The 22,597-nt window shown below is 31.4% G+C and overlaps 1 protein-coding gene, 1 non-coding gene and 1 pseudogene across 2 annotated transcripts; all 3 read right to left on the reverse strand.

Annotated features, from left to right (window-relative positions):
• Positions 1 to 2,993: 2,993 nt before the first annotated feature.
• LOC131612753 (cathepsin B-like protease 2) lies at positions 2,994 to 5,510 on the reverse strand (annotated as a pseudogene).
• A 2,356-nt stretch (positions 5,511 to 7,866) lies between these two features.
• Positions 7,867 to 7,973, reverse strand: LOC131615382 (small nucleolar RNA R71). Its single transcript, XR_009287799.1, has one exon. It is a non-coding gene; the product is annotated as a small nucleolar RNA R71 (small nucleolar RNA).
• A 1,271-nt stretch (positions 7,974 to 9,244) lies between these two features.
• Positions 9,245 to 12,760, reverse strand: LOC131610493 (cathepsin B-like protease 2). Its single transcript, XM_058882452.1, has 11 exons — positions 12,646 to 12,760; positions 12,498 to 12,557; positions 12,297 to 12,377; positions 11,373 to 11,529; positions 11,238 to 11,242; positions 11,053 to 11,127; positions 10,556 to 10,681; positions 10,249 to 10,467; positions 9,825 to 9,938; positions 9,681 to 9,716; positions 9,245 to 9,591 (listed from the first exon to the last, which is right to left on the reverse strand). Exons 1-11 carry the CDS (start codon positions 12,706 to 12,708, stop codon positions 9,457 to 9,459), a joined length of 1,071 nt encoding a protein of 356 aa, XP_058738435.1. The 5' UTR covers positions 12,709 to 12,760; the 3' UTR covers positions 9,245 to 9,456.
• Between the last annotated feature and the right edge of the window lie 9,837 nt (positions 12,761 to 22,597).

A 22,597-nucleotide genomic window follows, 5' to 3' on the forward strand; every position in this document is an offset into this window, starting at 1 on the left:
AATAATAGTAAATAGATATGGATGTTCATTTTCCCCAATCTTTCTATATTCCTTAACTCCTATAATTTAAGTTCCTAACCTTTGTGTATTCCTTGAGTTAATGGTTGTCATTGGTCATGTACTATATATATGGATCATATTGCAATGTAAATGGTACACTTGAAAGAAGATGATATAATATTGCTTTTCTCTATTCTATCTCTCTCGACCTCTATTGTTTTAGTTAGTTTTATATCATCAACGTAAATTTAAAATGAAGTGGAAAATTAAACATAAATTTTAGTTTATATGCAAATCATGTATATCTATGGAAACTATAACTATTCAACCAAATATTTCATAAATTGAGAGAATTCTTGATCAGAAATTTATGCTGCAAATTGAAGTAATCATAATAAGTTCATGAATCCATTATGGTATGATAGGCTACAGGACAAAACCTGACTTGAGTTAAAATAAAATGTATTTCAAAACACAATTGCGATAATCTAAAGTCAGGTTCTGTTATGTACCTTTCATAACAATGAAAGTACATTCTTACTTTAAAAACAATCTTCCACCACTATCAATATACACACACGTTCACCAAGCCATTTATCAAAGATGATTTTGATAGTATATTTCAAAATACAACTATGGATAAAAACTGAGGTAAATTACTTCAAATATATACAGATTCATGTTTTATAGCCGGACTATAGCTCTTCCTAGTATTATGCATTATATCGCTCAATAATTTTAAATAACACCAAAACCAAACATTAGAAAGAGGTTAGTTTCCTATTTTTAAGTGTCACCTTCAACTACTAAGAAACTAACAATCATTTCCTTTATTTTTGGAAAAAAGAAAGCCACATTATTCACTTAACTTTTACAATTAAAGGACACACATATATAGCTTATATTTACGACTCACACTACCTAATTGTTTGTTAATTTTAGAATTGAAAAATGAAAATTAAAACATTTTCTAATCTTTTTTTGCCTACAATTACTAGTAGGTTGTGCTAGTAAAACTAATTATAGTAAATTAAAAAACTGTTATATATATATATATATATATATATATATATATATATATATATATATATATATATATATATATATATATATATATATATATATATATATATATATATATATATATAATACTACAAATCTAGGGTTGTCATGATGACAACCCTAGACAAAACCCTAACTTCAAGATGATATGTGTCATTCTCTCAAAGCTTTTCAAATTATATTGATCTAATTATTATTAAAAAAATCTCCTAAACCAAAAAATATATCTCTTTATTTTTTAAACTTTAATTCTTATATTTTATAATTATATTTTCTATAATTTTCATTTTAGTTATAACCACCAAAATTGTAACTCATACATGATAATAATATATAAAAATAAAAATTTTAAAAAAATTTCATTTTAATGATCATTAAAATTGTAACTAATATTCTACAATGATGATAATATAAAAATAAAAACTAAAAAAAATGAATGTATTAACAATTACTACTAAAAAATATTTCAAATAAAAAAATATGTTAAAGAATTGAAGTAGATAAAATTTTAAAACTAAAAGATTAATTGATATGATAGTTTAAAGTTTATAAATATTTCATATTAATATTTTAATAATATAAATAAAAATATTATTTTATAATTAGTTATAAAAAAAAAATCTTCATTTATACTAAAATATTTATTCTTTATAGTTTTTAAATTTGAAATGTACAATAGGGAGATGTTTTCTATGTTTTTAATAAAATTTCAGTTTTTATTTATCATTATATATATAAAAATATAAAAGTTTTTTTTAATAAGCAATTTATCACTAATGTAACTATAAATTAATTTTTATAGTTTCTTTACCATTAATTTATTATAATTGAAAATTATTTTTATTAAAATATTTATTCTTTATAATTTTTTATATTTGAAATATACAATAGGGAGATGTTTTCTATGTTTTTAATAATATTTTAGTTTATGTGTGTATGTGCGATCTAGCGGTAAAACACTTGGGTTCTGAGAGTGTGCTCTTCTCAATATCACAGGTTCAAAACCCGCTAGATTCAAATTGCTTATTAAAAAAAAATTATTTCTTAGAGTTTTAGAACACTTATTTTAGGCAGAAATATTCACTGTTTAGTAATTTAGTTCCTACTGTTTTGATCTCAAGTTTTGCATGCATAATTGCTTACTAGTATGAATTCTACACCTACTGTTTTGATAAATGTGCATGCTAGTTACTACTACTCACTTTCATCATTATATCATTATGCTTAGAATTTTGTTTGGTATGCATAGCATGAATATTATGTCAAATATGTCCAGCTAAACGGGTCGGGGAAGTGAGGACTGTAATTCTGACTGGACTCGGTAAATCTTATTGGCGCTGATTTTAATATTAATTTATTATTTTGGTTCTGAATTTTTAGTTTTTCAAAATAAAAAAAGTTTTTGCACGAAAGTGAAAACACTCAGATATTGGTCAGTAGGGCGACAATGTGAGACCAGTATCCGATCACTAAAAAATTAAATTTTTAATTTCTAAAAACAGCGACAGCGCTTTAATAATTAATTAGGACTTATCAGTTTTCAAAAATTGTTTCGAAATTGTACCTTATGGAGCGACAACATGAAATTTACGGATTCGAAACATGATACGGGCTGCGCGAAAGTGAGTAGTGTTTTTAAACTAATTCTTCCTCCGAAAAATATTTTAACCCAAAGCGAGGTGCAGAGATTTATCTCAGTCCCAGAGGTACAGCAGAAATCACATTTCGGTCTCCGTTTCAATTGAACTCTAAACTAGTTTATTTTATTTTGTTGTCAATCAAAAGTTTTTACGGATAGCCTAGATTTATATAGCGATAATAGATAACGGTAGATTGATTATTGGTCTATGTGAATTCGACAATCCTTTATATTATAACTGATAATTCTGTGCCCTTGCGGAACGCATCAATAATAATATGCCAATACTATCTAAAGAATATCCCTTGGAATCCATCTGGCCTAAGTGAATCGCATCGATATTAGGCATGTGGTTAACAACAAAATGGTCATGGTATATCTCATTAGGAGAGTATAACAGTTTCTTAAAGAACATAGTGGCCTCAATTTGTAGAACCTCATCATTAGTGAACCATACATCACTTGAGATGTCCATGAGTTTTATTTCATTTCCTCCAATACACTTCAAATCTATGAGACTGCAGTTGTTCATAGCCTCAAGAAACTTGTCAACCCTACTTTGAAGAAAAGCACCACACATTTGCTCACTAGAATCAACTATCTCATTGAAACCCCCCATAAGTAAGTAGAAACTAGAAACCATCAATCATATGCTTCAACTCACAAAGATAAAATTCCAAAATTGAGCTCTCAAGCCTAGATTAAAACTTGCATAAAGGCCATTGAAATACCAAACTATTCAAGCAGAAGAATAATCCAAGAACATACATCTCCCCAATTTGTATTCCATTGATTTGCAAGAAGCTGAAACAGTAAAAAATACACAATCAGTATATATATAAAATTCTGAATAAAAACATGTATTTGAGAGTGTTGTTGTCTAAAATCATGAACAAGTTGATATATGGTCAATATACCCAATAGTCCTCCCCTTCATCGCTAGTTCCCCACCCAATCAGCTTTACTGCATGACCGCCTAGTGCAGAACCTGTTGTGTGTTTGTAAACTCCTGATTTGTAGTGAGCGAAATCCTGTCAAGAGATCAAAGGAATGCACAAGGATGGGAGAACGGTCCAGAATATTTCTTATGAATTGAAAGGTCACTGAAAATATGTGCAGAAGCTTTAATCTACCTCATAAACAGTGAATGAAACTTCAACCGGTCCGTTCTTATAAACTTCAGCTATAATATCTTGGGGATCTGAGTTGACCCTATATGCTTTGACACTATAGTGCTTTGACTCTTCCCAAAGTTGGTTCCCATTTACACACTTTTTAACGCACTTGGGAGTTCGATATATTGGGTCACAACCAGGTTGAGAACATCCAATTTGATCAAAGTATGGATCACACTAGCACATATAACCAAAAAAAATTTTACAGATCACAAGAGTGAGCCTAGCTGCCTGGGATTTTAATCTCTAAGTAATGAAGGGAATGAAAAATTGTTACCTCTTCAGTGACCACACCGTGGTTAGCTAAGTATATCCATGCAGAAAAGGGAGTACCCCCAGCACAGCCAGCGCCACAAAGAAGGCCACAGCATGCAAGAATGTCATTAACAGAGAGGGATACATTCTCCGTTTCAACATATAGAATGTTAGAAATAGAACAAACACCTTTGTTTTTAAAAAAAAAAAGATATGAAAGCCGCACACAGAAAACACAACGTTTGATCATAGAGTTCGGCCAATTTTGCCTATGTCTTTGACTGCAAAGTGGTTGCAATGCCTTTCTAGAAAAAAAAATTCCTAATTGGTTCTGCAAGAAGTTCACTTACCATGTCAAAATGAATGCAAAAACGATCTGATAAAGATTCAACGGCACCAAACGCCCAACAAGAACCACAGTGACCCTGAATCATCAAGTAAAGCATAAGGATCAGATAAGAATTTCATGGTCAAGGAACCATAGTGAAATAACAGGATTACCTGATCTTTAGTGACGGAATTGTTTCAGCAATCCATGTTATTGTCAATAACCAAAAAGAAAAGTAAGCACATATTGCAAAATGTGTTAAAACAATTATATCAAAATAAGGAGAAGATGCAAGCAAGTAAATGATCTAGTATTCTTCCAATAGTGCTACATTGGGACCAAGCTGTCCTTGCATCAAAATCCTTTGGCAGTTTTAATGATTTCGGATGAGCTACAACAGGTATACTACTGAGTTCATTCCTAGATGTTTGTTTGACTCCAAGAAGGCGCGCTTAAATTGTCCAACCTATGCATTTCATACTCAATTCATATCATGCAACTAACTATGTGCAAGTGAAATGCAGTTTGATGAAAATTAAAATGGTTTATTTGGTGCAAGTTGAAGTGAAACCGTAAAATTGGAGAAACGAGGACTAATAGCAGCCTCCCATCCTGCTCCTGGATTTTCATTAATCTGTTTAGCAATAGACTCCTGCGTGATGATTGATAACATCAAATTCATGAATACTAGAAAAGTATCAGTGTATAAAAATTCAAAGTTGAAACATTCAAATACCAAATCGATTAAGCATGGTAATCACCTCAAGGATAGGAGAATTAAGCTTGAGTTGAGAAAGCTGATATATTTCTGCCTCAGCTACCTGTCAATGAGGTTGTTGTAATTTCAACATTCTAACGATGCAAGAAAGTAAAAATATTAAAGCAGAAAAAGATATACCCATAGGAAAGGTGCGAAGAAGGCTAAAAATAAGGTAGCCAAGAGTAGAATTGTTGGAGTCATTTTGATAGAATGAAAAGGAACCTGATTAATCAATTTATTAGTATCTTTTTTGGGTCATAAGATGGAGTAATTATCTTGGCATACCAGATGTAGAGACGTGCAGTGCACATGTGGTGATAAATAAATTGAGTGAAATGATTATTATTGTTATCACATAAGTTTGACAAGAGATATAAATCATATATGGCAACTGTACAAGTAACAATCATTTGCTATAGCCATAATTATCATTGTCATACACTCCCTCTATCTTAAAATCAATGTTTTTTTTTCTTGACAGAAACTTCGGTTATCAATTTGAGACGACACCATCTTAAAATTCACATGGGTAAAATTTATATTGTGTTTATTTTTTTAAAATACATATTTTAGACATTGAACTTCGTTAAGAGTTTGAAAAACTCAACCCTTAATATGCAATAGTCAACATTGTTATATAATGTCGCACAAACATTCAAATCAACACTTGTTGTTACCCATTAAAAATATTTAAGATTAATGTTCTATTCACATTAGATTGGGATGCCACCACTCTTGGAACTCTTATTCAAGAAATTTCAATCTCATACCTCTCGAGATATTCATTACTAAATCTCTTACCACTGGTTTAGTAAATGGATCAGTCAAATTTTAGCTCGCGATCGTGTATACATGATAACTCACACTTTGTGAGTTATTACAAAATCTAATATTTGAATTTATCTTTTTATTTTCATCATTTAGTAGTTTAATTGATTGCATTATGTTGTTTTAGAGTAGTTTATAAAGAGCACAATAGGTGCTCTCTTTTGTTAGTTTGTATGTATTTTTTGCTTGTGTAGAGTTAACTTCTGATGAGGTTTGGCACGACGTTTTGAATCAGCAATTGTTACCCAAATGAAAGTGGAAAATTGGAGGCAGTTGAGACTAAAGAGAAACATCACTCACATTCCTATGACATACGTGGCAACAATCTGCTAATTGGAGAATAGTTGAATTGATTATGCCAAGGGATAAAAGTAAGGCGTTAAAAGACAAAATTTTGTACCATAGTACATCCACTATAGCGCCACATTGTTGCAAAGGACAACGCCGTCAATCTGGCACATTACACCTTGTCCCCCACATGTTATTTCTATCTGATTCTACATTGGTACGAATTGGAAGAAATGGGTGGAATTATGTTGTTTTCCATGGGCCGGAATGTAAAATATTCACAAGCCCATGATCCAAGAGAAGGCTCAAACCCTAGTTGGAAGTGACTATAAAAGCATCTCTTGAAGAAAATGAAAGAAGTTTAACATATTTTAGAGATAGAAGAAGCACTTATAGAAAACCAGTGAAGGAAGTGAGATGAACGAAGTGGAGATTCTTCTTCTTATCCTCTCAAGTGTATGCTACTAGTATCTAGTGTGACAGCAGTCATCTCTTAGTGACTAACCACTGCAAAAAGACGGAGAAGTTACTCTTAGGTTGTTATTTATTATTCACCATGTGTTGAAGGATGCTTAGCTTAGGAATCAGTATTGATGTATGAACTAAGCTCACTTTGAGGTAAAACTTTGTATGTTGATCAATGTGAAGTTAATACAAATTAGTCTTTTATGTTAATAATGTAGTGTTAATGCATTATTTTATCATGCGTTAAACTGTTATAAATTTGCTTCTTTGACTGATCAACTTAGGAAAAGATACAAACTTGTTGTTTTGAGAGATCCAACAACAAGTGAGTTTTATGATAAAAGTTATTAAAAATAGTAGGATAGAGATATTTACTATATCAGCTACTTTATAGATAAAGAGCTACAATCATAAAGGATATTCACTATAAAATCATACATGCATTAAGTTGACAAGTGGGGCTTAGAGATTTGTCCCCTTGCTTTGATGTTTATGATGCTGTAAAAATACATCATAAGATCACTTTCTGGCCTTTCGAGACATGACATAACAAATCAAATGCACATAAATGACAAATTATTTTAATGGATCATTTCCCAACATGATCTCTATTATTGAACTCACTTAGTTTCTTAAACTGTTATTGATATTGTTTGCTATTAAACTGAACCTGTGACAACCATAAATTATTTTTATCTTGTTCATGCTAATTTATAAAAGATAGTTCTTACAAAATAAATCTAAGTTATTTTCCACTCCGTGTGAGTTCAACATCCTTGTTATTTTATCACTTGTTACTCGAAACATACATGTATACTAGCATTAGACATCACATGTTTTCAAATAACAAATTTTTGGCACCACTTCCGTGGAGTGTGTCAAAGATAACATTTTGATTTTGTATTAAACATTATTTCTTGCTAACGAGCATTCGAGCTTCTGACGTTTTTTGTACTAAGTGATACAACCAAGATCTGGCTAACTCCCTAGAGCCAAATTCCATAGTCACGTGAAATGCTTTAGCTGAAAATAATTTAGCTAAGTATTTCCCTCCTGTCAAAATGTTAAGATGAGAAACGAGATTACTTCATTTAGACAAGGAGATGATGAATCCTTATTTAATGCTTGGGAAATATTTAAAGAATTGCTTAGACAATGTCCCCACCAAGGGGTACCAATCTTCATACAACTAGAGACATTCTAGAATGGATTGGTGCCTTGTTGTCTAAATCATATGAAGACAGGTACAAGTTGATTGAAAATATTACCGTCAATACCTACCAATGGCAAGTTACAAGAATTGTTGTTGTCTCTACTCAAAAGTAGCCGGTTGGTGTCCGTAAAGTTATTGAGACCACAACCCTTGCTGCTCAGGTGGCTCAGATTCACTAAATGATGAAAAACATGATGACGAGTCCTGACATGCCAGCAGCTGAACCTGTCAAGGTTATGAATGACGCATGAGAGGTTGTTCGTGTTTATTATGGAGTGCTCACTTATTTGACGATTGCTCAGTAAATAATGTTTTTGCTAATTATGTGGGCAATAACAAGTACAACAACCCTTACAGCAACACGTACAACCCTGATTGGCATAACCATCCAAATTTCTCTTGAAGCAACAACCAAAACCAACTTAAATCGCAAGCATTACAAGTTCCACCTAGTTTTTATACACCAAACTATATTGTGGCTAATCAAGGGAATAACCAGTTGAAGAATATTTTGAAGTCTTTCATTCAAGAGTCCAAGAACCAGTTTCAAACTCAAGGTGTGAGCATAATGAACTTGGAAAATCAAATCGAGTAAATTGCTTCTGCACTTAGTTCAAGGGCTATGAGAGCACTTCCAAGCTCCATTGAAACTCCAGCACCTCTATAGCCAAGAGTATTAAAACTCGCCAATAAATATAGATAATAAGATTAGTTTAGTAAAAATAATATGAATTGATGAAACTCGTCAATTTTTCTCTTCTTAACATCATTGGGTGGGAATAGCTTGCCCTTCCACAACAATAATAATCGTTTCTTTATTAAATCGTTGGAAACAGCTCCACAAAGTTAAGTTCTTACAAGTTCTGATCAATGGAAATTTCAGTTTATAAACTCTTCTACTAAATTCTTCCCCACAATATTTTCACTTCACCCTTGAGCTTTGACAAACCACAGACAGAGCAATGGAAGCACAAACCACAAAGCAATGCTTCCATGTCTGGACCGACGTATTTTTTGGGGCATTTTTAAGAACTCTATCGATGACAACAGGAATTAATGCACCACTGATATGAACGTCTTTATTTTTATTTTAAAACCAAAGTTTTTCAACAATATGAACAATTCAGTTAAACAATTCTAGCGAGTTCCCCTATTCCCACTCGGTATTCCGTAAGAAGTTCAACAGGGTTAGAAAGGTAGGATCATCCGATCCTACTAGCAATTCAAGTCATAGCAAGTAGACTGTACTATAAATATGGCAGTTAACCTCTTATTTGGTGTGATCTCATTGTATAAACCACAAGAGCTTACTGTCTCCATACATCATTGTCATAATTAAGATTGTTTTCTTACAATATACACATACACATAACATACAACATTTGATGCAGATTTTCAATACCAACATAAATTTTAACTGTTAAAGTAATACAATATGTGCATTCAGAAGGAAACGTCAGTGTTAGCATCCGTGTCGGTCACTTCTCTAATAATATTTTTGGGAGAAGGCAAACCAGCTGTAACTTCCTCTTCAATCCCACATTCATTTGTCCCTCTCCTGATCTTGAAGTAACCATCCTGCAGTTTAGTGGTTTAAATTAGTTCATTTGCAAAGACGTGTTTTTAGTTACAACTATTCAAGCTGAAGAATAATTTAAGAAACATACATCTCCCCAGTTTGTATTCCACTGATTTGCAATAAGCTGAAGCAGTGAAAAAAACATGATCAGTATATTTAAAATTCTGAATAAAAGCATATATTTGAAAGTGTTGTTGTCTAAATTCAGGAAGATAATATACTGTCAACATACCCAATAGTCCTCCCCTTCATCACTTGTTCCCCACCCAATCAGCTTTACTGCGTGACCGCCTATTGCAGATCCTGTGATGTGTTTGTAAACTCCTGATTTGTAGTGAGCAAAATCCTGTCAAGAGATCAAAGGAGTCAAAGGTATGCAGTAAGGTCTGATTCATAATACTAGTTTTTAACTTAAAAAGTTGTATCTTCTATCCTATTCTGAAATCAATTTGCATCTTCAATGCACAAGAGATGTGAAAATGAAAACAGAAAAACATGGTAAGTAAATGGGCCCTTACATGTATCGCTCCCAATTTTATCAAAGAAAAGAAGCAAAGTGGAAGAACGCATATCAACTCATACTAGCCTAAGATGGTGATGTGCTTCCAAATTTGACTTGCAGAAGTGACAAAAAGATGTCAAAAGCTTTCATTTACCTCATAAACACTGAATGCAACTTCAACCGGTCCGTTCTTATAAACTTCTTCCATGATATTTTGGGGATCAGACTTGACCTTATATGCTTTGACACTATAGTGTTTTGACTTCTTCCAAAGCTGGTTTCCCTTTACACACTTCTTAACACACTTGGGAGTTTGATATCCTGGCTCACATCCGGGATGAGAACATCCAATTTGATCAAAGTATGGGTCACACTATCATACGTAAAAAAAAAAATACAGAGCATAAGAAAGAGTCTAGGATTTTAGTCTCTAAGCAATGAAGGGAATGAAAATTTGTTACCTCTTCAGTGACAACGCCATGGTGCGCTAAGTATCGCCATGCAGCAATGGGATACCCACCATCACAGCCAGACCCACAGAGAAATCCACAACATGCAAGAAGGTCATTAACAGAAAGGGGTACATCCTGCAATTGAACATATAGGATGTTAGTTTTTCAATAGGTCAAGACCCTCGAGTAGGAGTGTGCATAGGGAGATAGGTCTAGAAATTTTGGGTAAACATTCACAATTACACATATTGCATAAGCGTTTATTATATAAGTATTTATATATAAGTTATCTCTATAACAAAAGAAGTTAAATTGTTTTCGAATAAACTTTAAGTTCTTTTCATAAGCTATCATGGAGAACTATGAACATGTCATAAATTATTCTCATAAATTCTCTCATACAGTTTCACAAGTGCTTATATTAGTAGATAAGTTCAAATAAGTCAATCATAACATATTCTTGTAAGAAAGAGTTTCCTACTTGCTTCAGCAAGAAGATTACTTACCAAGCCAAAATGAATGCAAAAACGGTCGGATAATGATTCAACAGCACCAAATGCCCAACAAGAACCACAGTGACCCTGAATCATAATCATGACAAGGATCAGAAGAGAACTTAACGGTCAAAGAACCACACTGAACCCTAAACATAAGAAAAGTTGCTAAAATGAGGAAATAATTAGAGAATTACCTGATCTTTAGTGAGGAAATTGGTTGAGCAATCAATGTTATTGTCAATAATGAAAAAGAAGGGTCAGCACCTATTGCAAAATGTAATGTATAATTATGTTAAGAAAAAAGTAAGGAGAAGGAGCTAGTAAATGACCTAGAATTCTTCCAATAGTGCTACACTGAGACCAAGCTGTCCTTGCATCAAACTCCTTTGGCAAGTTTGATGATTTTGGATGAGTTACAACAGGTATACTACTCAGTAGATTCCTAGGTGTTTGTTTGACTCCAAGAAGGCGCTTAAATTGTCCAACCTATATGCATCATCAAACACAACACCTTTCATTCTCATAACATGCAACTATGTGCAAATGAAAAACTTAAATACACTTTAAAGTGTAATGAATTAAGACTTAAATATAGTAAGCCAAAAAATAACATGAAAACTCACAAATATATTAATTTTGTCCTATTAATCTTTTTTATTTGATTTTAAGTCCTAATTGGTTCAACACTTTAATTAAGCGTTTCTCATGTAAGTATTTATGCACAAATTATTTGTATAATGAAATATAATGCCAAATTGTTCTCATATTAGATATAAAATATTTTTTATAAACTATCTTTAAAAACTTATGAAAATAATTTGAACATGTTGAAAGTTGCTTCTATAAGTTATCTTCAATAAATAAATTCAACCAAGTCAATTCAAAATAAATAAAAATTGAGTTTAATAAATATGCACCGACTATAAATAGAAATTCATCACTTAGCTATTTCATACCACTAACTTAAAAGGCGGAATAGAGATCACTTATAATTGCATATCCCATTTTCTCTATTGTTTTTTTTTTGGATTTTTTTTTTGAATTTTTACAAAATTAATACTTATATAATATAATATTAATTAAAATATGTAAGAAACGAAATCAATATATATATATATATATATATATATATATATATATATATATATATATATATATATATATATATATATATATATATATATATAGTCTTGAAAACAAAACAAAATTATACACAGTTCATAGACTAAAATTGGAGAAAGTTGAAGTCAAACCGTGGAATTGGAGAAACGAGGATTAATAGCAGCCTTCCATCCTGCCCCTGGGTTTTCGTTAACCTCTTTAGCAATTGATTCCTGCATCATGATCAAAAACGTTAACAAAATTCGTCAATTCAATCACAAGATTCATCATCAATTCAAATTCAAACTTCAAATATTCATAACTGCAAATAAATTAGGGTAATCTTGAATTACCTGAAGAATATGAGAATTAAGCTTTTGTGCGGTAAGTTGATCTGTTTCCGCTTCACCGATCTAACAACAACAACAAACAAATTCAAAAAAAGAGCTTAAAAAAAGTGATTATTATAAGTAGAAATTAATCTGAAGAGAAAAACGATACCTGGAGAAAAGAAGCAGAGAAAGCTAGAAATAGAGTTGCCAGGGGCAAAAACGTTGAAGCCATTTTGATCAATGGAGTCGTGGATAGAAAGAAAACTGGGAGCTTGTATTTATACTACATTAATTAATTAATTAATTAATCATTTTTTTAGTCGTGGGATAAAGTAATTATCTTGGCATACGCAACTTGTATGGGTGCAGAACACCTACGGTGTTAAATAAATACTAGATTAATTAACTAAGTAATCAGTAACGCTACGAAATTGAATTCCAAAGAAAGCAACGTCTGATTTATCAATAGAACAAACACATGACATGACTATATGGGTGGGTCCCACTATTTTCAAAAATATCTACTATTTTTGTATGACATTTTTTTGGATTTTTTAAGACAAAATGTTAAATAATTGAGCCCCGTGCCTTGAAAAGTTTGTTTGTGGCATTCGCTTTGTGTCCAAAGTCATGGGATTTAGCTAGCGGAGTAGGTTGATAGGATATGAGTCCCAAAGAAGAGGCTAGAGGACAAAATATAAAACTTAATGGATTCAAATTCCAAAAATAGATCGGGTTGCAAATATATTTCATTTTATATTTTATTATAATATAGCTAATGGAGTAAGTTGATAGGATATGAGTCCCAAAAAAGAGGCTAGAGGACAAAATATAAAACTTCATGGATTCAAATTCCAAAAATAGATCGGGTTGCAAATATATTTCATTTTATATTTTATTATAATAATTTTAAGACTCTTGCTAACTATTAAAGTTAGACCTAACTCATCCTTACAAAACCGGTTTGTAAGGTGAGGAGTGTCCCTCTATATATATTCTTTCAATGCTCTATCTCCAACCAATGTGAGACTTTAGGATCTTCCTAATACACCCCCTCACGCCCAGCACTCTTTTTGGGCTTGGTGCGTGGATATTTACGGTGGGCGGCCCATGGTCCGATCGATAGGCTCTGATACCATATTAGAGTTTGACCTAACTCATCCTTACAAAACCGGTTTGTAAGGTGAGGAGCGTCCCTCTATATATATTCTTTCAATGCTCTATCTCCAACCAATGTGAGATTTTAGGATCTTCCTAATACTAACGAGTGTTCTCAGGACACTCTTTAAATATACTAAATAAAGAAAATATCTTATATAAAAGTTAATATTTCAATTTTTAATGCATTTTCAATGTATTAAATACATATATTTTTAAAAAAACTATCACTTTAATCACTTAAAGAGTACCTTAAGGATACTGGTTATCATTTTCCTAATTTTAAGCATGCATCATTATGTTATCTAAATCTCATTGATCCACACATTGTCCAATGAATCATTATGCTATCTAAATCTCATTGATTCACACATTGCCCGAGGAGTTTTTTATAAATAAAAAAAAAAACAAGATGACAATTACTTTAAACATTGAATATTAATGGTTTTGAGTCCTCTACAAAGTTCATGACATAAGGTCTAAAAATAAACTCTGAGTAAATATGCGTATAGAACAAGTAGACTTTCATTTTAACTAGAAGTAGACGATTCAATCCTCTAACATATTAATCATCGTTCAGTTCAATTAGACGGTTGTTCGCGCAGTACACGTCGCATCACTCGCAAATGATTACAACCTCTCTTGTTTCCTCGTACCACACACATCGGAATATACTAAATCCAACACTTTCGATTTCCTCTTGGTTCAGATAACATAAATAAAACTCTCCTTTGCTTACCTGCCAAATAATGTGAACACTTTCTCAATTTTGTATCACAAACACCATACAACACATTCTTCTTAGCCAAAATACTCAAACATTTCCACTCATATGACCCAAACGTTTGTGCCATAAGTCGGATGAGCTATCATTGTCACAAGTGAAGGAGTGAAAAACACTTAGAAAGGGGGGATTTAATAAGGGTTTCTTCCAAAAACGGTAGATAAAAATAAATCACACAATTATTTTTATCCTGGTTCGTTGTTAACTAAACTACTCCAGTCCAACCCTGACAAGGTGATTTACCTCAACTAAGGATTTAATCCACTAATCAAACTGACTACAATGGTTCTCCACTTAGTTACCCTCTAAGTCTTCTAGAGTATTCTGATCACAACCTGATCACTCTAGGAATTCCTTTTACAATCAATGTAAAATAACTATTACAAGAAATTCAAATGCTTCTTAATAAGCTGTAATCACAAAGTGATTTTTCTCTTAAGTTTAAGTTCTAACACTCACTAAAATATTACAAAGTTGTGAGGTTGAAGATGAAGTTCTTCTTTGCTTTTGTGTGATTTCAGTTTGACAGCGTTTTGGTTCTTTTGCAAGAGTTCGTTACTGCTTCTAAATCAGAACTTCTATATATAGGCGTTGAGGAAATGTGACCGTTGGGAGTATTTAATGCTTTGCGTGAATAGTACACTGTTGCATTTAATGTTTCACTCTTTTGTCAACTACCTCGAGCCATGCTTCAGCTGCTTTGACTGACTTTGCCTTTTGTAGCTTCTAACGTTCTTTTTGTCAGTCAGAGATTTGACGTTACAGCCTTTTCATCTTGTACTTTCTTCTGGACTCAGATTGTGTAGAATAAACGTTTGAATATCAGAGTCTTCAGCTTTGGTGCAGATGCAACTTTTGTCTTCAGACTTTAGAAGTGCTTTGAGCGTGATACCATCATATCTCCAGAGCTTTACTTCTGACTGCCATCTTCTGATGCTTTCCAGATCATGTTCTGACTCTGCAGGACCATCTTCCGATGTCTGCCAGACCATGTTCTGATGAAGCACTCTAGAACTTCTGGGTCAGAGCCTCTGAGCGCTGATTTTGTGCATACTCTTTTATACTTTTCCTGAAATGGAAAACGTGAATAATTAGAGTACCACATTCTCTTATACAAAATTCATATATAATGCTATCATCAAAACTAAGAATATTGATTAGAACATTTCTTGTTCTAACAACAAGTATTGACGTAGCACTTCGAAACCCCAAGTTGGACGACATACAAGTTTGAATTCCTTTTTCCTTTAACAACCACCATTCAGCTTTTCTTTAACTTCCATTCATTTCTCGAAAAAGAATTATCATATCCTTAATTATCCAACTTTTCAATGGACAAAAGATTGAATCGAAGTTTCGAAATGTGTTTCACAATTTTGAGAACTAGAGTAGTCCCATTATTTCGATGACATTAGCTTGCCCATTATTTCCTATACGAACAACCCCAAAGTCACTGATCTCATAAGTTAAAAAAAGACCACGTCTCGAGGTTGCATTAGTAGAAGCACCACTATCAACCACCCAATTCATCTCATCACATGATAGATTGAAATTCTCTACACAACTATCACAAACAATAAGGAAATCATCAACAATAGCGACATCTTCATTATTGTTACCTTCCTTTTTGTCGTTGTTGTAGTTCTTCTTCTTGTTTTTACTTTTCAACTTACGACAGGACCTCTTTATGTGTCCCTTTTCCCACAATGATGACACTCAATATGAGAGAATCTATTAGAGCCTCCTTGTGATTTACCACATGAAGTACCACAATTACTTGAACCTCTACTTTGATGTCTCCCCCTTGATTCAGTAACTAACACCTCGAAATATGAAGAACAACCTTATGACTTACGCCTCAACTCCTCATTCAATACACTACTTTTAGCCAAGTTCATCGAGATGATATCATTCGGAGCGGAGTTAGACAAAAATGTCCTAAAAGTCTCCCAAGAATTAGGCAAAGTTCCAAGAAGCCACAAACCTTGAATTTCATCATCAAAAGTAAGATTCATCTCCGACAAGTGATCGATCATTGGTGAACCATCATTATACCTCAATGACATTAATTGCTTAAAGAAGAAGAACTTATTGTTCCCCGTCTTTATTGCAAACAACTCTTCAAGTTTGGTTCAAAGAGAGCGAGCATGGGTCACCGAGCTCACGTGATTCAAAACATTATCATCCACTCATTGGCTGATATAACCACAAACTTGTTTATGCAACAAAGTCCATTCTTCATCACTTTTTACATCGTTTTTTATTAGAGAAAACCTTTCACATAAAACAAATCTTCCATTTTTCCTTTCCAAACATTATAATTGGAACCATTCAAACTTACCATCATAGATGTGTTTGTCTCCAATGTTACTCAAATCAAACTACGACTCTAGATATCACTTGTTGGGAGGAAATAAAAAATGCAACAGAAAAATTCAACAACATAAACTCTCCCAAATATCACATACAGCAACAATCAACAAAAAGCACATCAAACAACACAACACAATTTTATCGTGGAAAAAACTCCATTAACTAAGAGTAAAAAACCACAGACTCGTAGACCACTTAAAATCTCAACTATAATCAACAATGGGTAAAAACAAGGTTCTCTCTAACAATAGTTAAAGGCATACATCAACATCAACAAGATTTACAATCAATCTTGGAATACAACAAGACCCAATAGAGACAAAACAATCCAAAAACACCAAGAAATTATTATTTAAAAGATTCACTTGACAGACTGACTTACAATGCTCAGAATTCAATCTCCACCATTCATAATTCGCTCTTATGAGTCATGAACACTGTGCCAACATTTCAGGACGATCCAACCGTTGGATTTTGTGCAAGCTTTGATTTTCTAGAACTGATTTGTGTAGAAAAAAGGGTTGTAGGAATAGTATTTTCTCTCTAGCTTTTCTTGTCGTTTCTCTCACATAATGAATGAATATCCAAATTCTATTTTTTGGATAATAACAAAGGCTTACGCATACATGGGTCACTAACCCATATCCATTTGGGCCTCTCCAAATAGGAGGGAAAACCCAACCTAATTCTCTTTATTGGGTAATAACAAAGGCTTACACATACACATGAGTCACTAACCCACATCTATTTGGGCCTCTCTAAATAGGAGGGAAAACCTAACAAATATGAAGGATTCAGTGTTGCTTACATTCAAAGGCCTCCTTTTTACAAGCATTTTCGTTGAGATGAGAGGAACCATTACATTAGACAAATGCTTAAGTGTGTAACCATTGACAGTACGAAAAGTTGTTACATAAATTAATCTATTAGCAGTCTCTTGCACCGTAGCTAGATGATATAATTTGGCCAAGATTTAATTTGAAATTAAGAGCCATTTAAACGAGTGTTGAATAAAGCAAGTAATATATATATATATATATATATATATATATATATATATATATATATATATATATATATATATATAATTACAAAAAGTACAAACCTGTAGCTCATAGCTAATACGTTAAAGTGTGTGAAATTGTATACAGTTTGCATCGTTAATTTCGATCCAACATTACATCCAAAACATGTGTAACGATATAAATACATTGTTAGAGAAAAACAAATGATTCAAAATGTGTGTTACCCCTTAATCTATATCTATGAGTGGTTCCGCCTTAGACTTTTGTTTATTTTATTTTATTTCAACCTCCCTCAACATGGTGAATTCTCTCATCCTATCCAAAAATGATCCGACCAAGTTTCAGCATCATTTGTTGAATGATTTGTCCACTTCAGTGATGTGAATGGTATAAGGCGTCCCAGTTTCAAATAAACTTGAACAAAATATAGTGATTTTGAAAACGACACAATACACATAATACAATCTGTTGAATTTTGAGGTGGAGCACTCCGAAGTGGAACAAATATTTTTGAGAACCTGTATTTTGTCAAATTAATACACGCCCTATTATATACACTTGCTATAAGATAAACCATTTATGGGAAGCACATACATTTATCCTCCAGTGTCGAACCGTTAACACAAGGAATAAGAGATTCATGTATTGCATCGAAATGTTTTTTTTTGTATATCATTGTGTATGATTCTTTATGCGCCTCTAACTCTTTGATAATTTGTTGGCGGGCAAATGTCTTTTCAACATATTTCAAGAAATACAAATATTTTTCACACACCTTTCTGAAATGTATAACATAATTAGCATATAACTCATTTGTAGAAGAATTTGTTATATCTTTCCAGACATCCATTATGATTTGGAATATCACAGTAGATTTGATAATTTTCCCATCTCCACCCTTTATTTTTTTGTCCCTACCGCATACTTAATTATACTTTTCACATTTTTTGTTATATGATGGTTAATACCTACAAAGTAATGCATATGATGTAGGAAACACTTTTTCAACTGAATTCATTAGTGCGATATCACAATCAATAACAATAACCTTTGGCGTGTTTTCTGTTGTAGAAATTTGACCACCACTATAACTCGATCATCTCTTCTCAGAATAAGAACCATTGAACCTGCAAAATAATAAGTTATTATATAAACCTGAGGCGTGTAAGTACACTGTCCTTAAGGATTTATCCGCCTCATAAGCGCAAATCCCCCAGGATTCAACATGTTCTTCTCAGATTCTTAATAAGACTCTGAGGCATCAGAACAACAAGAAATATTATTGGCCAGGAGATGCACCCAGAAAAACAAAGAAGGAAGGGAAGACAAAATATTTTTTTACGTTCTATTTTTCTGTGTCATTTTTGTTAATGGTAGGTGACTTTATATAAGAAAGAGAAAATTGGAGTAATGGATTTAACTCATTCAAGTCAAACTTCTTAAATTATTTGACCAATTTAAAATCATCACAAAACAAAATTAATAGTAAAAATATTTTCTTATATTTGTCAATTAAAGATGAGATTAAATTATTTAAAACTTTTGAAATATATTCAAAATTTACAACAATCCCCCACATATTTCAAAAGTTCAAAAGAAAAAATAAAGAAGAATTTTCTGGTTTAACATCATGGATGTGATGCGTCAAACTAGTGTAGCAAGCTATATGAACTAGTCCTAGAATGATAGTACTTAACATACAGTGAAGTTGGTGTAGCAAGCTATATGAACCAAAAACACTTTACGTATGTTAGAGGTCTATCACCCACATCACACCCCCACAATTCTTGTTGTTGACGCTGTGGTGCGCTAATAGGCCATGCGCGTGCCTGGTTATTTTCATGAGTGCTCTAGAGACTTTGCCAAGATCTCATATAAGCGGCCCCACTTAACACTCATATAGGTGATTTCATCAAGTGTATGCTGCAAATCATACACCACCCATAAGGGATATGAAATTCATTATAAGCTACATAAGCTTATCCTCTCAGTAATGCAGTGTCTAGCACTTTCTCATTTACACCATAGGAAAAGGACGCAAGCAAAAATTAATTATATAATTTTTGGTGCTAGCAGAACTAACAAGTGACTTGTTCTTACCCATATGAACCTTTTTCATGGGATCTCCAATCACAAAGGTTGGGTTCCCATCACTTGTTAATTTCAATTGGCTAAGTCCAATTCCCCTGGATGTGTCACAAATTAATTTCTTCCTAGGGATTTTGTCAGAGGAACAACTGAAATCATTTTGATCTAACTTCACATAAATTGACGATATTATCTCATCGTTTAGTAGCTACTTTTATACACAAATGAGGAATTCACTATTTTCCTTTCTAAAAAATACTGACTAAGACGTCTCTAAGTCAATGAATCTCAAATATTACTCAAGTTTGAATATTAAACTTGGTCTCCATAATTAAATTTATACAGGTCTACTTAAATGACTTATAAGCGACATCATTATTTCTCAATAAAAATAAACATAAATCTATTTAAGATTTTATTATAAAGGTGTGTTTGAATGTTTTTCAAATGACAACACCCCCACAATGAGAAATAGTTTCACATTTAATTTTATTCTCATTCGAATAATATATTAACATCACTGTATTATTGGAATACATTGGATCATCCACTATAAGAAATATCACAATTTAAATTATGATTCAAAATATCTCATGTGATTAAAACTCACCGTATAAATATTTTTTACAATACTCAATAAAAATAAATAATTTTCCAATAATATAAAAATTAATTCTCACAATAAGAACAATATCATCTCAAGTTTCTCTAATTATTATATCATATCATATAAACTTCTTTAAAATAAGACAATAATAATAATAATCACATTTTATTTAATTTATTTTTCTCCATTCTCTCATTCATATTATATAATATATATATATATATATATATATATATATATATATATATATATATATATATATATATATATATATATATATATATATATATATATATATATATATATATATATATATATAATGTCAAATTAAATTTTCATATAATAATAATATAACTATTATATACCCCCACGTTAAAATATATTCTAAAACATGACATATCAATATATTATATACTCACACAAACTTGAGTCATAATTTTTTTTTTTCAATTCTAGACTTTTAACTCAATTATTTATTGAGATAAATAATATCAATTATTTCTAAACTTTTCAGGATTGTTATAATAATAACAATGTGATATTATTCATTCTCCGGTGATAATATTAACATCAAATATTTTTAAAATAATAACAAAATTCATATAAGTATTCCCAAAATTAATATTTTAGCAACCATATAATTTCAATAAAAAGTTGTATTTATTTTCAACATTTTATATTTAAAAAGATTCCCAAATAACATTCTTGTGAAATAAAGGTAGATGTATAGCGGTAAAATAATATTTATAATAATGGTGTATTAACGTATGTATTAAACGTACCGTTTCCAACGGCATCAAAGAACACATAATCTCTATAATCGCTAACGTAAAAGAACATTCAATTTAATAAAATTTAATAGTAATATAATATCATATAATTAAGACACAAACTAATTTTATAATAAATGCTTAAGAAAAAAATATCGTTAACTTTAGTTACCACATATATCATCCAAATAAATAAATAATCATTACCAACAATTCACAATATGTTTTTATTTTTTCTCAATAACATATATACCATTAAATTATGTTGACCATAAAAAATACTGTAATTAGTTCCAATTAAACCAATTAAACATGAATTTTGTATATGTTTCTTTATTTATAACTCCTCTTATTATTTGATTAACATAATAATTAAACAACAATGATAAAGTTAATGATAAAGATATATGTTAAAAAATAGTGCTAAGAGAACATGTATAATACTCAACAACAATAAAATTAGGTGAATCATTTATATGACAAAATTTCATTATATATTTTCATGATCTATGACATATAAAAATAACTACAAATTAATTTATTAGTCTATAATCTTATTTAGTTAATTTTTACCTAATAAATATTTTACTTTTCATTTACACAATTCACAAGCAACTAACAAAAATATTATCGTAGGAAAAAAAAAATTTATTTGGATTTCACATAGTCAAATATTGGAATTTTCCATTATGCTATCATCTTTTTCTCCCACGAAACAAAATCCCTTCCAAACCTTTTGTCATCGTTTTTACTACTAGCAAAAAAAATCTTTAAGATTGTTGTAGAAATTTGACCACCACTATAACTCGATCATCTCTTCTCAGAATAAGAACCATTGAACCTGCAAAATAATAAGTTATTATATAAACCTGAGGCGTGTAAGTACAATGTCCTTAAGGATTTATCCGCCTCATAAGCGCAAATCCCCCAGGATTCAACAGGTTCTTCTCAGATTCTTAATAAGACTCTGAGGCATCAGAACAACAAGAAATATTATTGGCCAGGAGATGCACCCAGAAAAACAAAGAAGGAAGGGAAGACAAAATATTTTTTTACGTTCTATTTTCCTGTGTCATTTTTGTTAATGGTAGGTGACTTTATATAAGAAAGAGAAAATTGGAGTAATGGATTTAACTCACTCAAGTCAAACTTATTAAATTATTTGACCAATTTAAAATTATCACAAAACAAAATTAATAATAAAAATATTTTCTTATATTTGTCAATTAAAGATGAGATTAAATTATTTAAAACTTTTGAAATATATTCAAAATTTACAACATTTTCTTGGTCCTTCAACAAAATTTAACACATTT

The sequence above is a fragment of the Vicia villosa genome, linkage group LG6, assembly GCF_029867415.1.
Source record: "Vicia villosa cultivar HV-30 ecotype Madison, WI linkage group LG6, Vvil1.0, whole genome shotgun sequence".
Taxonomy (NCBI): domain Eukaryota; kingdom Viridiplantae; phylum Streptophyta; class Magnoliopsida; order Fabales; family Fabaceae; genus Vicia; species Vicia villosa.

Bases quoted from the DNA above. Each gene is read 5' to 3' on its own strand.
- LOC131610493 (XM_058882452.1), bottom strand. From the start codon at position 12,708: ATGGCTTCAACGTTTTTGCCCCTGGCAACTCTATTTCTAGCTTTCTCT. The intron at 12,558-12,645 runs GTATCGTTTTTC...TGTTGTTGTTAG, and splicing joins TCTCTGCTTCTTTTCTCCAG to ATCGGTGAAGCGGAAACAGA. The intron at 11,530-12,296 runs GTTTGACTTCAA...TGATGCATATAG, and splicing joins CTCGTTTCTCCAATTCCACG to GTTGGACAATTTAAGCGCCT.